Source organism: Dama dama, chromosome 26 (assembly GCF_033118175.1).
Source record: "Dama dama isolate Ldn47 chromosome 26, ASM3311817v1, whole genome shotgun sequence".
In the NCBI taxonomy this organism is placed as follows: domain Eukaryota; kingdom Metazoa; phylum Chordata; class Mammalia; order Artiodactyla; family Cervidae; genus Dama; species Dama dama.
In genome coordinates, this window is record NC_083706.1 from 40,732,588 (window position 1) to 40,747,128 (window position 14,541).

At 36.7% G+C, this 14,541-nt stretch overlaps 1 protein-coding gene across 4 annotated transcripts in view; it reads left to right on the forward strand.

The window, feature by feature from the left end:
• The window catches only part of TAB2 (TGF-beta activated kinase 1 (MAP3K7) binding protein 2), an 80,840-nt gene extending 74,594 nt beyond the window's left edge, over nucleotides 1-6,246 (forward strand). For 3 of the 4 annotated variants that reach the window (XM_061130216.1, XM_061130215.1, XM_061130219.1), the window contains 2 exons: nucleotides 799-879; nucleotides 4,280-6,246. In XM_061130216.1, coding sequence (XP_060986199.1) covers nucleotides 799-879; nucleotides 4,280-4,422 — 224 coding nt within the window. In that variant the 3' untranslated portion in view covers nucleotides 4,423-6,246. Of the gene's footprint in view, nucleotides 1-798; nucleotides 893-4,279 lie in introns of all 4 variants that reach the window. The other variant, XM_061130217.1, reaches the window with a different exon arrangement.
• Nucleotides 6,247-14,541: the final 8,295 nt, after the last annotated feature.

Consider the following 14,541-nt stretch of genomic DNA (forward strand, 5'->3'; position numbering starts at 1 on the left):
TATTATTGACCAGCAATAATTGCTTATTGTGGAGTAAAAAAAGATTGGGGCATTTGGCACAATACGTGAGTAAGTGAGTAAAAAGTGTTCCATAGACAACTAAAAAGAACGTTTATAACTTAAACCTAATTCTAAAGTTTGGAAATAATAGAAATATATAAATTGAAAAAGACAGGAAAGGGAAGAAGCCAAAAAATAAGCCCTTAGTCACACTGCTGAGTATGTGCCAAAATCCATTAAACTGAAAGATGATTTATTTTATTTTCTTTTAGTAAGTAAGCTGTTTGTCTTGAAACAGTCATAGAAAATGCCATAATTTAACTTTGGTGAGAAAAAAATTAGTGCTAGTCTAGAAAATGTAATCTTTGAACTTGTTCCTTTTGTTTAAAATCTGAAGCATCATATTATATTAGTTCGGGTTTTTATACTTACTTGAGGCCAAGCTATTTAGTGGCTTAAGACCATGCTAAAATTATATTTTACATTGTCAAGTTATAAGTTATCTTAACTTGTCACATACAACAGGGATCTGTTCTAATTCTTTTACTGTCTTACTAGCATTAATCTAACTTCTCAGTTTACAGCTTGGACTTCTGTTACGGGTATTATCAATATATTACACCTATTTTAGCTGTTTTTTGAAATCCTTTCATGTAATTGGAGATTAGAGGTGTAAAATAAAAGTATTTTTTCTATTTAACTGTAATTTTTTTTAAGAAAGAAAATGTTTGCTTTTTAAAATTTTTTTTAATTTTTTTGAGCTATAAACATTGATATACTTCTTTTTATATATTTCAGGACCACATTTCAATCCCAGCGCTATTCATAACTTTTATGACAATATTGGATTTGTAGGCCCTGTGCCACCAAAACCCAAAGGTTAGTGTATCCAGTAAGTGTGAAAACTGTTGCATTTTGAAAAGCTAGATTTTAGAAAATTTTATTCTTAGCAGCCTTCCACTCTAGAAGTACTTCCAACTTTGGCATTCTTGGATGGATTCATTAGGTAGATACTTATTTTCACTTAACATGCTGGGAATTGTGAGGGTTCAAAAATGTAATGTACTTTTAACCCTTTAAAAGTAATATGCCTGTCCTTAGGATTCATTGTATACTCCCAGAACAGCAAATCTTGGCCAAAAAAAGAATCACCAGGGTAAAACCTTGTATTCTTTGAAATTTGAGTTAAATGTTAAGGAAAGACACCTCAGGAAAGTTTATTTTTCATAAGTATTCTGTCCTATATCGTTTATGCGTAGTTCTCTATCATCAAAATTCTCTGAATTTCAGATAAATGTTTTTTTTTAATTATTACCTACTATCATTTTTACGTCATTGATACAGATTATGTACACACCAAACTAAGAAATGCTGAAACATTTATATGGGTTTTTTACTCCAAGCGTTAAAAAATATATAGAAACGGGAACAATCTTTGGTTTGTTACAAGAATTTTCATATTCTCGTTCAGTATCCTGTTCTCTCCACTCCTTTGTTTTTATTCAGTTATAATTCAATTAGGCCTAGCTGTAGCTTCATATTTTGTATTATTTAAAAGTTTTTAAAGATAGTTAGCTGGAATGTAATGAAGTCTTATTACAGAGGAACAAAAGTGAAATTGGGCTTTTGACACAGCACATGAGTAAGGAAGTGTTGAGACGCTGGATGTTAATTGAACGAAGGAATAAGGAAAGCAGTGTACAGCCTAGCTCCTTAAAATAAGCAAAATGGATATTTTAGACTCTGAATGAGTTGCCTTAATATAATCTTTTTATTCTCTTTGGAAAACTAGAAATTCTCGTATAAAAAGATCCTGTTTTATCTCCATGTAATTCAGTGCTTATGTGTTACGGGTAGGAGGGAGATGGGATATAGATGCAATAAGGTTTGTCTTGACAGTTGTTGAAGCAACGTAAGGGCTGAGAGTTTATTTCACTGTTTTCCCTACTTTTGTGTGTGTTTGAAAGTTTCCATGATAAAAAGTAAGGAAAAAAAAAAAAACTTAAAAAGCTTTTCACAAAAGATAAATGCTGGTATACTGGATATTTTTAGAGAAATAAAGAATTAGTCATTTTTGCCTTAAGGCTAAAATAGGGAGTTAACTAGTTTCACTTAGAGAGGTTTACTTAGTTCTTAAAATCAGTTCTGCTTTACAGCGTGGGTTTTTTAACAACTAGAAGTGTGGCCATCGCAAGTCATCTCATACTGTGCTCCCGAAATAGCGTCCTCTTTTCTCTATTCTGGTGGTTACTTAGCTTCCAAATACCACTAATAATGAAGAGTCATAATTCTAAGGACCAGAAGATTTTGTGCAGTTGCAAGAAAGCCATTGGAGATTTTTTTCATTTTAAAAAAATTAGGTCCTCTATTTGATTACCTTAGATATTTAAATATTGAAGATAATCCTGGCACTTAGTAATAGAATGAAGAGTTAATACAGATTGAATGGCCCTCCTAAAAAACCTTTGTAGTTAACAAAAAGGACAGACAAGGTTTTACTGAAAATGTGCCAGATCAGAATGTTTTCTAACCTCAGTGAGACCAAAATTCTAAGTAGACTGGATTATCCCCAGATTAAAACAGTTGTTCTATAAAATGTTTCCTAAGTATGGAAGGTGGAATAATTGTAGGTGGTAAAAAGTCAAACTTTTTAAAACTACTCATTTTAATGAGTTTTAGGTGGATACTAACTCGTATTGTCAGACCCTTGATTTTTTAAATATTTTTGCCTAGATAAACCTTAAATAGATAGTTTCTTTAATATGTATTTATTTGTTTGGCTGTGCTAGGTCTTAGTTGTAGCATGTGGGATCTAATTCCCTGACCAGGGAGTGAACCTGGGCCCCCTGCACTGGGAGTGCAGAGTCTCAGCCACTGGATCACCAGCAAAGTTCCCTAGATATTTGTTTTAAAGCTATTCAATTTAAATAAAATTACTATATAAATAATACTTTCATGGTGCTCATGCATGTGCCAAAAATCATATTGATGCCTAAAAATTGTGACCATGCCTAAAGTGGGAATTTTGCAATAAAATGTTAACCTTGAGACCGAACAGTGAATAAAGTGCCACTAAACAGAGTACCGTCACTTAATTATTTTGAATTCGTTACAGAAACTTGACTTCCGATATTTTTATCCACTATGTATCATAGTTTCTTTTAAAATAGCATAAAAGATATCATTTATTTACCAGCTCAGTGGAATAGGTAGAATTTGCAAATTAATATACATTTTTTAAAAAATTTGTAAACTACAAATCATAAACCTTGACTGGAGAGATCCAGTAATGCATGCTCCTTTTACTTCAAACCTCCCCAAAATAATTTATAGGAATCCTGTTTTTAAATTACAAAGATACCTCCCTCCCCCAAAAAAGTAGTTTTATAAATGTAATTTCATCTTTGACACAACCATGGAGGAATATATTTCTTATATTTAAGATACCTCTGTACATTCAAACGTTTAGAACATTGACTTCATAAAACTGCAGTGACTATTTTATAAGAAAGAAAGAATAGATATAGAGAAAACATCATTATCTAAGATCACAGAGCAAAGAAATTAGGAGTTAATAGCAGAACCATGAATAGAACTCCATTCTCATAACTCTGGATCTGGTAGTCTTTCTAGTGTTCCATAATAAATACGTTTTCAAATAACATGAGAAATAAAGTCTGATGAAATTTTATACTGATTTGCTTCTCCAAGTCTGTTGTTGACATTTAATTAAATAAGATTTTAGAAATTAGTATGTATTGTTCAATTTTAGATTTTTAGCAGATGGAGAACATTTAATAAACACTTCCATTCATGATAGAAATCAGAAATATGACTACTACATCAGTGAGAAATGAAACTCAAACTTGAATGAGACATAAATGCACTAGCAATACTGCATTGTAGTTGGATACCTTTCTACATTCTTAGGTGACATTATGGCTATTAGTTGCCGTATGAATTGATTTCCCTTTTCTCCTGCTATAAATTGGGGGAAGTGATGCTCTTTTCCCATTTGAGGAGATATTGAGGTGATTAAGTCATGTCCATGTTGCTATTCCCCGGCAGAGATGTGCCCGCCTGATAGATACAGGTTGTGAGGATCAAGCATGTGGATCAGTTTCGGCTAGATGCTTCGTTTGATTAACAGGCTGTTTCCTGCTGTGTGGTGGTAGTGTTTAACTGACTGAGCTATGAGGAAAGCCCAGTAGTGTTTATAGTTACCAGTAATTTATGACTGTGATTTTGCTTCTAAAATCATTCTTTTGCTTCCTTACAGATCAAAGGTCCACCATCAAAACACCAAAGACTCAAGACACAGAAGATGATGAGGGGGCTCAGTGGAATTGTACTGCCTGTACTTTTTTGAACCATCCAGCCTTAATCCGTTGCGAACAGTGTGAGATGCCAAGGCATTTCTGAGCCAGGAGGCCCTATATCTTCTCTAAATCCACATCTGAAATTCAAGAAACCAGTCTGTCATCAGGGGAAAAGTTTCACTGCTACATAGGATTTTGTAAAATTGAAGGTGTGACAAGATGGTGTTGTGCTAATGTTAAATGTCAACCCACAGAGCTAATAATACCTCAGTCTAATGTCATGGGCAGTTGAAATTCATCACATGAAAGGTAATCTGCTGAAAGACTTGGTTGCCCACTGCCTAACCATGTACAGTGTTACCAGTAGCCCATCATGGATAATTCTCAACATATTAATATACCTAGATGTTCCCAGTACTTTTTTCCCTCATGTCACTACTGAATTTTGACAGGAGGAAGGAATAGAACGATGGCTTTTTTTTTTTTTTTTTAAGCTTTCGGTGAAACACTACAAACATGAAGAAAAGCAACAAGGTTTTAACTATTTAAAAACTGTTTGCTGCTGTATAGTGCCAATGGGAAGGGGAAGAACTTCACAAATCTGTGGTACACTTGGCCTTGTCTTTGTCTTCCCTGAAAACGTCTCCACTCTGTGAAGCCAGCATCTAGGGCCTAAAGATGAAAGGAGAGCAGCAGCATTGTCTGTACAAACATGGTGTGAAATACCCCAAAGCTTTTCCTACTGTACAGAGCTCTCAAGTCTGCTTTAAGTGATTTCTTTTCTTCCTTATTATTTTCTTATATTTCTATATGTATAGTGTAATAGTCTTTTGTTAACTAATTTTCTTTTTTCCTTTTAGTGATTAAGTACTATCATGTCCCTTTTTAAGCCTTACATGAGAGAAGCATTGCCTTCAAAATAAAAAAGCATTAATGAAATGAAACTATGCACAAAATAACTTTCCTCTACTTATTCTGTACTTTGCCCTCATGAGTGCCGATGTTCTGTGAAGACATACAGATGCTGCCCAGTGAATTGCAAAAAATATTGCAAGACTTATATGTCTATAGATCACATTATATACTGACTTTAGTGGTGGGTAACACAACATGGTGTTTTATCTTCCACAGGGAAGCTTAAAACAAAAGGTATTTTTAACCCGCTGACAGCAACAAGGTTAAGTTTGCTTTATCTGCCTGTGTCCCACAGAACTTTCACAAGAGATTACTTTTGGGAAAGTACAGTTTCAAAACCAGCAGCAGTACCTACAGCCCTTTTTTTGGAGAGAAATTTAAACGCTTTACTGTTGGGGCAGTCCGTTTCTAAACCTGACTTGGTGGCAGTATCGTGTATATTTATAAAACAAGGCTAGTCATATTTAGGACAACTGAAGAAAAGCTGGAAAAAAGAAAAACAAGCAAACTTGAACACTGAAGCAACCTCAAGCATCTCTTTATTTTGATGATATATTTTTGTAAGGAAAATAAATATTCAGATGATCAGGAATGTATATAACGAAATGAAATCAAGGAAAAAATAACTATGCATTTAAAAAAACAATTATGAAATTATATATCAGTGCTTAGAATGGGGTTAAGGGAAGTGCTGAAATGTAGCAAAAGATAGGAGATAATGTAGACTGGCACCCACTGTAAATGTTTGCCAATGAATATTTTTTAAATAAGCAAGATTATTACAGGTGATTCTATATGAATGTCAGAGCCTTAACTTCCAGGCTTTGCATCTTGTATATGAGAAGAACTATGACAATCCTAGTTAATTAGATGAGAAACCCAAAGCCCTTACATTTGATGCATTTTGTTTTAAAATAGGCCTTGTTTTTCAGCTTCATCTGCAGTTCTATGTGAAGATTGATAAATCAGTTTTTACTTGTTTTATTAATAAAACGTAATTTGGATATCTTGAGTTGATGGTTTTGTGATTTAGCTGGGTAAACTATCTTTGTAACAGATAAGTTATTTATAAAAATTAAAAAACTTATATTCTAACATGGATTTTGTGACTTGTTCTTAAAGTTTTGTGGGACAGGAGGTAAATTATGCCCCAGCAGAACATTTGATAGTTAATAGAAATCAGAGGAAACTCAACCTCTAGAGTCTCCTCCTGACATCATGGCATTCTGCAGCAGTTCTCGGATTATTCGTATCAATTTCCCCAGGCTTCTTTTTTTTTTTTTCCCCAGGCTTCTTTTTAACTAATGAATGTTTCAACTAAGCCAGAGAAATGAATATTCCTCTTTTCAAAGTTTATTATAGCTTTCTTCTTTCACTTCTCTTGAAGTTTTGTTTTTTAAGTTTACCCCATTGTTGCAATGTGATTTCTCGGGGCATTTAGCCTGAGTAAGTCGCTTAGTTCATAGTTGCTCTCTCACACTATGTGTATGTGCTGAAGATGGCAGTACTTCTCTGAAAGAGAACCTCTAAGAGTCTTCAAAAACTTATGACTCAGGTTTTTTCTGCGTTTGAAAAAGAGCCAAGTAGCGCTTGCTGATCTCATTATGACATAACTTCGAGCCCTGCCATGGCTTCTCTGGCGGCTCAGACGGTAAAGAACCTGCCTGCAATGCCGGAGGCCCAGGTTTGATCCCGGGGTCAGGGAGATCCCCTGGAGAAGGGAATAGCAATCCACTCCAGTGTTCTTGCCTGGAGAACCCCATGGACAGAGGAGCCTGGCGGGCTACAGTCCATGGGGGTCTCAAAAGAGTTGCACAGGACTGGGCAACTATGTCTGCCGTGACTGGTCTTTTAAACCTAGTAGGATGTGTATATTCTTTGCCAGGGAACATGAGGTCTAGAGACCACCTTCAAGAATTATTGCCGTAAAATAGAATTACAGGTCCTATGAGCCTCATGGAAAAATGAACTTCACTTCTCATTGCTGATCATATGTGGGTGCTGACATTATTTATTTTTAAAAGGGAGGTGGGCAGTTAGCGGCTCATGTAAACTGGCCCTCTCAGGAAAGCTTTTATTTTTAACAAAATATTGGCCAGTATCTACTATCATAGCTAGTACACTATACAGAGACGATGCACATTGTATTGAGAATTTTTTTAGAAAATATTACAAAATTTATTTTTATAATTTTTTTAAATGACCAAGAAGGATCAAGCTACAGCATAATGTTAATTGACTTTATACTGGAGAACTGAAATTGTGCATAAAATCATATCTATGATAGTCCAAAACTATATTAGCTCTTAGCTTTAAATTTGTAATTTAATCAAAGCATGTACAAATAGCAGAGTTAACTGACATTTCATCAGTTTCCTGTATCCCAGCTTAATGTTGATAGGCAATTATAGTGAACAATGATAGTTTAAGAAATAAATGGTAAAAGATATAATAACCTGTGAGTAATTGAAGATGTTCATGCTGCTTTAGGAAATAATAAGTCTGCAGTGGCACCAAAGGCCATTCCAGATTTAATATATGCTTGCTAGGTATTAGTATAGTTTTACACATAATATTACAAAATACTTATATTTCTCCATGACAAGTGAGCATGTTTTATTATGGCTCTAGTTTTTAGAAGCTATAATTATATCCATTTTACTTGAAGATGAAATGATTCAGGGTTGTGATTTCATTTTTATTTCCATCTGAAAATATAACTAGGCAAATGAGAGAAAAGACTTCCTCTAAAGAAAGCACAATTTTTGTAGCTTTGTATTTGTTAAATTGGATATCCCCCCTTAATATGTACTAGGCTGTTCGGTGTTTTTTGTTATTCTTGTCTTTTTTTTTTTCCCCCAGGGAGTATAGTTAATCATTAAACATGCTTGGTTATGCATTGTCTTCGCAACTGTTAAGTTTTTTCTATGTTACAGATTCAAAACTAGAGTTGCTTTGTTAACAGTCTTAATAGTCCTTTTATTTACTTAGTTATTTAAGAAGGTTCCGGAAGCAGTTGCTTTCTTACTACTGCCACCTTGTTCCACAGCTAGACCCCCTCAAGTCTTAAAGAGCTGGGACAGCCGTGATCCAGTTGGGCATCTCCCTGGATTTACTCTGTGATCCTGGGATAGTCACTTGCTTTTCACTACTTACCTTGTTAAAGGAAGATGATATTCATATTAAACGCTCCTCACAGGGGTGTTGAGGGGCTTAATGTGAATCCATCAGAGCCAAACTCTTCTCTCGCTAGGAACCAGATTATCCTAAAGCAATGGGTTACGTTTCTGTATGAATGGGTTTTGAAACATTTTTCTCAACAGTATTAACAAACAGAATGGTACCTTGACTATTTATTTCTTTGAGTTGGCCTCAGAACATTTCAGTCTTTCAGAGTTTGCTATTTGAGTCACTGTGATTGAATTCTGTCCCTCTTTTGATGTCAAAAGATTTATTGCTTTGCAAAGGTTTCAAGGCTGACCTGAAGATCAAGACTGTTTATACATGTCCAGCTCTCTAAAGAATGTACTTTTTATGATGGAGAATAACAAATTATTTCTCCAGGAAAATAAATACTTTCTTCAAAGGACTTAGTCCAGTGTTTGCACATCTGCATATTTGTTTTAACGCTAAAATTGACCCAAAGTCCACTTCATTCTAGCTACTCTTTACAGATGCCCTTCTTTACCCCCTTTCCCCCACCCCTTTTCTGAGGGCAGGACTACATCCTTCCTTTGATCCCAGCTGCACTCAGCACTCCATACCTACAGGTTCTACATCTTCAGATTTAAGCAACTGTAGATCAAAAATACTCAGGAAAAAAGTTTCAGAAATCAGAACTTGAATTTATTGTGCATCAGCAACTATTTACATTGTATGAGGTATTGTAAGAATCAGAGATGACTTCAGACATACTAAGTACTCTTCCTTTTTATATAAGGGGCCTGAACATCCACAGATTTTGGTATGGGGTCAGGAGGATACCAAGGGACGACTTAAATAATAGAATCATGACAACTTACTGATCCACATTTCAAAAATGTTTATTGATCCTCATAGCACACTGAATAAAGACTGCAGTATCTTCACTGGGGAAATGTTTTCCAGAAATTTTAAAAAGGGAAAAAAAAAAAAAAAAACACATTCCCACCTGAGAGACCAACTAGTTCCTAGTAGGCTCACGCCTTTCACACTGATCTGAGTGGTTCCGCGTCCAGCTTCCTCTTAGCTTACACACTGCAGCTAGATTAACGAGAGAACGTCCTATCCATGTTCTCTTCAGAAATGTCAACTGTTTCCCCATTGCTAACTGGGCTGACTTGAAAGATTCTGTAGTCTTAGGATGGTTTTACTTTCCAATAGAATACACTTTACAACTCAGCTGGCCTAACCACTTACTGTAACAGATCTTGCACGTTCCCCACCATCCCCCCACCCCACCCGGCCCACCGGCCACCATGTACTTTTGTCCATCCCATTTCCCCAGTCTCTACTTAGGTTTAACCCTTCAAGCATCAGGTCAAGGGTCAAGGCTAGGAGAACTTTGCTAACTACACCTTCTCATAACACTTGCTGTATTTTCTGCCCGCTTGGTGTTCATTGCTGCTTTGACCTATTTACATACTGACAGTAGGTATTGTGACATACCCTCTTTGTGTCCTCACAGTCAAAGACCCTATGCATAAGAAGTCAGTAATTGATGGTGATAATGATGCTTGAGGACCAAGTTAATTTCTAACATTTAGTCCCAAGTTAATCAGCAGGTACAGCCACTTTAAACTTGATGTATATATTCTCATAGGAGCAATATCATAAGTGATAGGTTCCCAGACCAAACCACTGACTGACCGGAATGGTTTGCATCTGAAAACAGGGCGCAGTGCTATTGGCATAGATAAATCAACAACGAAGTGAGAACGTTTCACCTCTCAACATGGATTTCTGGAAGAAGATGAGGAAGGCAAGAACCCTGGATATTCTAGAACATTCAGAAATTTGGCATTTGAAATTGAGTCTCCTGATTCTATTACCTCTGATTTCACTTTAGAGCTTTAATTTTATCTTTCCTTAGATCAAGATGTGTGCATGACTTATTCTTAAACATACAAGGATCATTTGTTTTTTTAACTAACAATTGAAGCATAGAAGAAAATGGGAGAATATTTTTCTGGGAAAATTGGTCTCGAAAAGACGAAAGTTGAATGTGAAATGTGTGATAACTCTCCTCCCCTTTGCCAAGAGAGGGATGGAAAAGCAGACTTTTGACCAAAGGAACAATAGCAGAGAGCAGGGACTAGGTGTGTATTTGTGACTAGGGCGTGTATAACCAAGACATTGCCTGTGTGATGGATGCCATGAAATGTGTACATTTTATGACATGAATCAACTTGAAGTCAAAATTACTACCTTTTTGAGTTTTTGTTTGTTTTCTGATTTTTTTTATTTTTTTTATTGAAGGATAATTGCTTTACAGAATTGTGTTGTTTTCTGTCAAACCTAAACATGAATCAGCCATAGGTATACATATATCCCCTCCCTTTTGAACCTTTCTCCCATTTCCCACCCCATCCCACCCCTCTAGATTGACACAGAGCCCCTGTTTGAGTTTCCTGAGCCAGAATTCCCATTGGCTATCTATTTTGCATATGGTAATATAAGTTTCCATGTTATTCTGCATACATCTCACCCTCTCCTCCCCTCTCCCCATGTCCATAAGTCTATTCTCTATGTCAGTTTCTCCTTTGCTGCCCTGTAAAATTCATCAGTACCATTTTTCTAGATTCTGTATATATGCATTAGAATACGATATTTCTCTTTCTGACTTACTTCACTCTGTATAATAGGTTCTAGGTTCATCCACCTCCTTAGAACGGACTCAAATGTGTTCCTTTTTATGGCTGAGTTCCATTGTGTATATGTACCACAACTTCTTTATCCATTCATCTGTCGATGGACATCTAGGTTGCTTCCATGTTCTAGCTATTGTAAATAGTGCTGCAATGAACAATGGGATACATATGTCTTTTTCAATTTTGGTTTCCTCAGGGTATATGCCTAGGAGTGGGATTGCTGGGTCATATGGTGGTTTCACTCCTAGTTTTTTTAAGGAATCACCATACTGTCTTCCATAGTGGCTGTATCAGTTTACATTCCCACCAAGAGTGCAAGAGCTTCCTTTTTCTCCACACCCTCTCCAGCTTTTATTGTTTGTAGACTTTTTGATGATGGCCATTCTGACCAGTGTGAGGTGATAGCTCATTGTAGTTTTGATTTGCATTTCTCTAATAATGATGAATGTTGAGCATCTTTTCATGTGTTTGTTAGCCATCTGTATGTCTTCTTTGGAGAAATGTCTGTTTAGGTCTTTTCCCCACTTTTTGATTGGGTTGTTTGTTTTTCTGGTATTGAGTTGTATGAGCTAGTTGTATATTTTGGAAATGAATCCTTTGTCAGTTGTTTCATTTGCTATTATTTTCTCCCATTCTGAGGGTTGTCTTTTTACCTTGCTTATAGTTTCCTTTGCTGTGCAAAAGATTTTAAGTTTAATCAGGTCCCACTTGTTTACTTCTGTTTTTTGTTGTTTTTTTTTCTGTTACTCTAGGAGGTGGGTCATAGAGCATCTTGCTTTGATTTATGTCCTCGAGTGTTCTGCCTATGTTTCCCTCTAAGAGATTTATAGTTTCTGGTCTTATATTTAGGTCTTTAATCCATTTTGAGTTTATCTTTGTGTATGGTGTTAGGAAGTGTTCTAATTTCATTCTTTTACATGTAGCTGTCCAGTTTTCCCAGCACCATTTATTGAAGAGACTGTCTTTGCCCCATTGTATATTCTTGCCTCCTTTGTCAAAAATAAGGTACCTATAGGTGCCTGGGTTTCTTTCTGGGCTTTCTGTCTTGTTCCATTGGTCTATGTTTCTGTTTTTGTGCCAGTACCATCCTGTCTCAGTGACTTTTTGTAGCACAGTCTGAAGTCAGGAAGGTTGATCCCGCCAGCTCTATTCTTCTTTCTTAAGACAGCTTTGGCTATTTGGGGATCTTTTATGTTTCCATGTGAACTGTGAAATGTTTTGTTCTAGTTCTGTGAAAAACGCCATTGGTAATTTGATAGGGATCGCATTGACTTTTTGAGTTTTAATAGAATTATCCACAGGCTGTTTCACTGAAGTGCCAGATTCAATATCCCAAAGCATAGTTATATTACTATTGAATGGCAGAAACATACAGCAAAGTTTTTTAAACTTGTCACCTGTATTTCTTCATTAACCACAATTTTATTCTCTTCTACTGTTCATAACCATTAACATGCCGTAGTTAAAAGCACTGGTTTCATATTACTGAAATAAATGGCCCCCACATTCTAAGACAAGTGAAATAATAAGCAGGACTCCAGCCACAGTTGTAATATATAGTGGAACTATATGTAACCTTTTCTGTATTTTCCAGGTCTCCTATAAATGTGTTATCATACTTTCATAATTTAAAAAATAAGAGAAAAATTTTTTTAAAGAATAAGCAGGACTCGCTGAAAACCTTTAGCCAATAGTCATTTTTCCCCTCTGAGTATGTGTACTCTGGCACCTATGTTTGCTACAGGGCAGAAATCTTGAGACCCTCAGCATTGTATAAACCTTTCATTTTTCATGGCATTTTTACATAATCATGAGTCCACAAGTAAAAAGATTTTATTACTATACCGAGTCATTGGTTCTATTTTCTCAGATTTCTACAAGCAAATAAGGGGAAAAATACCCTTCCATTCTCAAAAAATGCAATTTAGTAACACCAGCTTTCTCCTATAAACAGAGGAGTGAACTTCAGTTATTCCTCCTACAATCTGTTTTCATTTCCTAAGGTCCCAGGTTGCTCTACTGTGCTTTAAAAATTATAACTGGACATAGAACCTTTGGCATCTTCATTCATTCAGAAAATGGGCTTAATATGTCTTTCCTGGTGCTTGCATGTCCCATGCGTTGCCTGCACGCTGGGGGCATGTTGGAGTTCTCCTCCCACCGTGTTTGTAACACAGCTCTCTCTCTCTCTGCCTGTGCTGTCCAGGACCATTTCATGGACCTAGTTGACCTCAGAATTGTGCTATCCAGTTACACACTCTGGTTTTTGGTTTCACTGAGAAGGGCAGAAGGGGCCCTCTGGAGTGACGGATGTGCTTACACCTTGACTGTCAAAAAATCACATCAGTTTAGTCGCTCAGTCATGTCTGACTCTTTGCGACCCCATGGACTGCAGCACACCAGGCTTCCCTGTCCATCACCAACTCCCGGAGCTTGCTCAAACTCATGTCCATCGAGTCAGTGATGCCATCCGACCATCTCATCCTCTGTCGTCCCCTTCTCCTGCCTTCAGTCTTTTCTAGTATCAGGTCAGGGTCTTTTCCAATGAGTCCGTTCAAATGGATCCACTTGTCACAGCTCATTTAAAAATTGGGAACTTTCTATATAAAAATCACACATTTTATGTGAGTGCACTTTACTGTATTAAAACAATACATATTAAACTAAAATAATGAATGTGTCTTAAAAGAAACTTTAGGGGAGGAAACCTCTAATACATTTTAGTACTTTGAGGTGAGAAGTAATGAACAAACACTCGTGAGAAAGACAAATAAGGGGAAAAGCAGAAACACAAAAGAAGTACCAACCAGGTGCCCTCTTGTAACGATCAGGTATAAGGTGGTACCTTCTCACATCTGAAGCTAAGGACTCACAGACATCATCCTATGTGAGAATTTCCATTATCCATACTGTCGCTAACTTGTGTTTTATTTACAAGTTCATAGGAGTGTATATACCAGTTTCTCTGAAAGCTGTCACTGTCTATCAGGTGACCAAGATACCTGGTTGGTGTTCTTCTCAATCCGCTGACACCGTTGAATTAATGCTAAGAAAGATGAGGACAATCTGCCGAGGAGCGTCGTGTCCTCATTCACCCTAGGGAGCTCAGCAAGAGATCAGCGCCTATGAACACACTGTGGAAGCAGCTGGTGAACTATACCCCCAAGATCAGCGCTGTCCTAGAACCTTGGTTCCTCTGGTCCCTCCTAAGGGTCGTTCTTTGTGAGGGAGGGAAGAGCTGACCTGTCCTGGTGGTGCTCAGCCCCATCACGCCAGCACCCAGTGTCCCACAAAGGGACACAGCATCGGGGCGGGCATCCCCAGGGCACAGCCTCTGGCAGCTCAAATTCTGCAGAACAAACAGACGTCCTCCCAGGGTGACTGCCTTTTCATTAAATTACTTAATTCAAGTAATTTTCTTGTATATAAAATTAATACCTCTGGTTACACTTGCTATG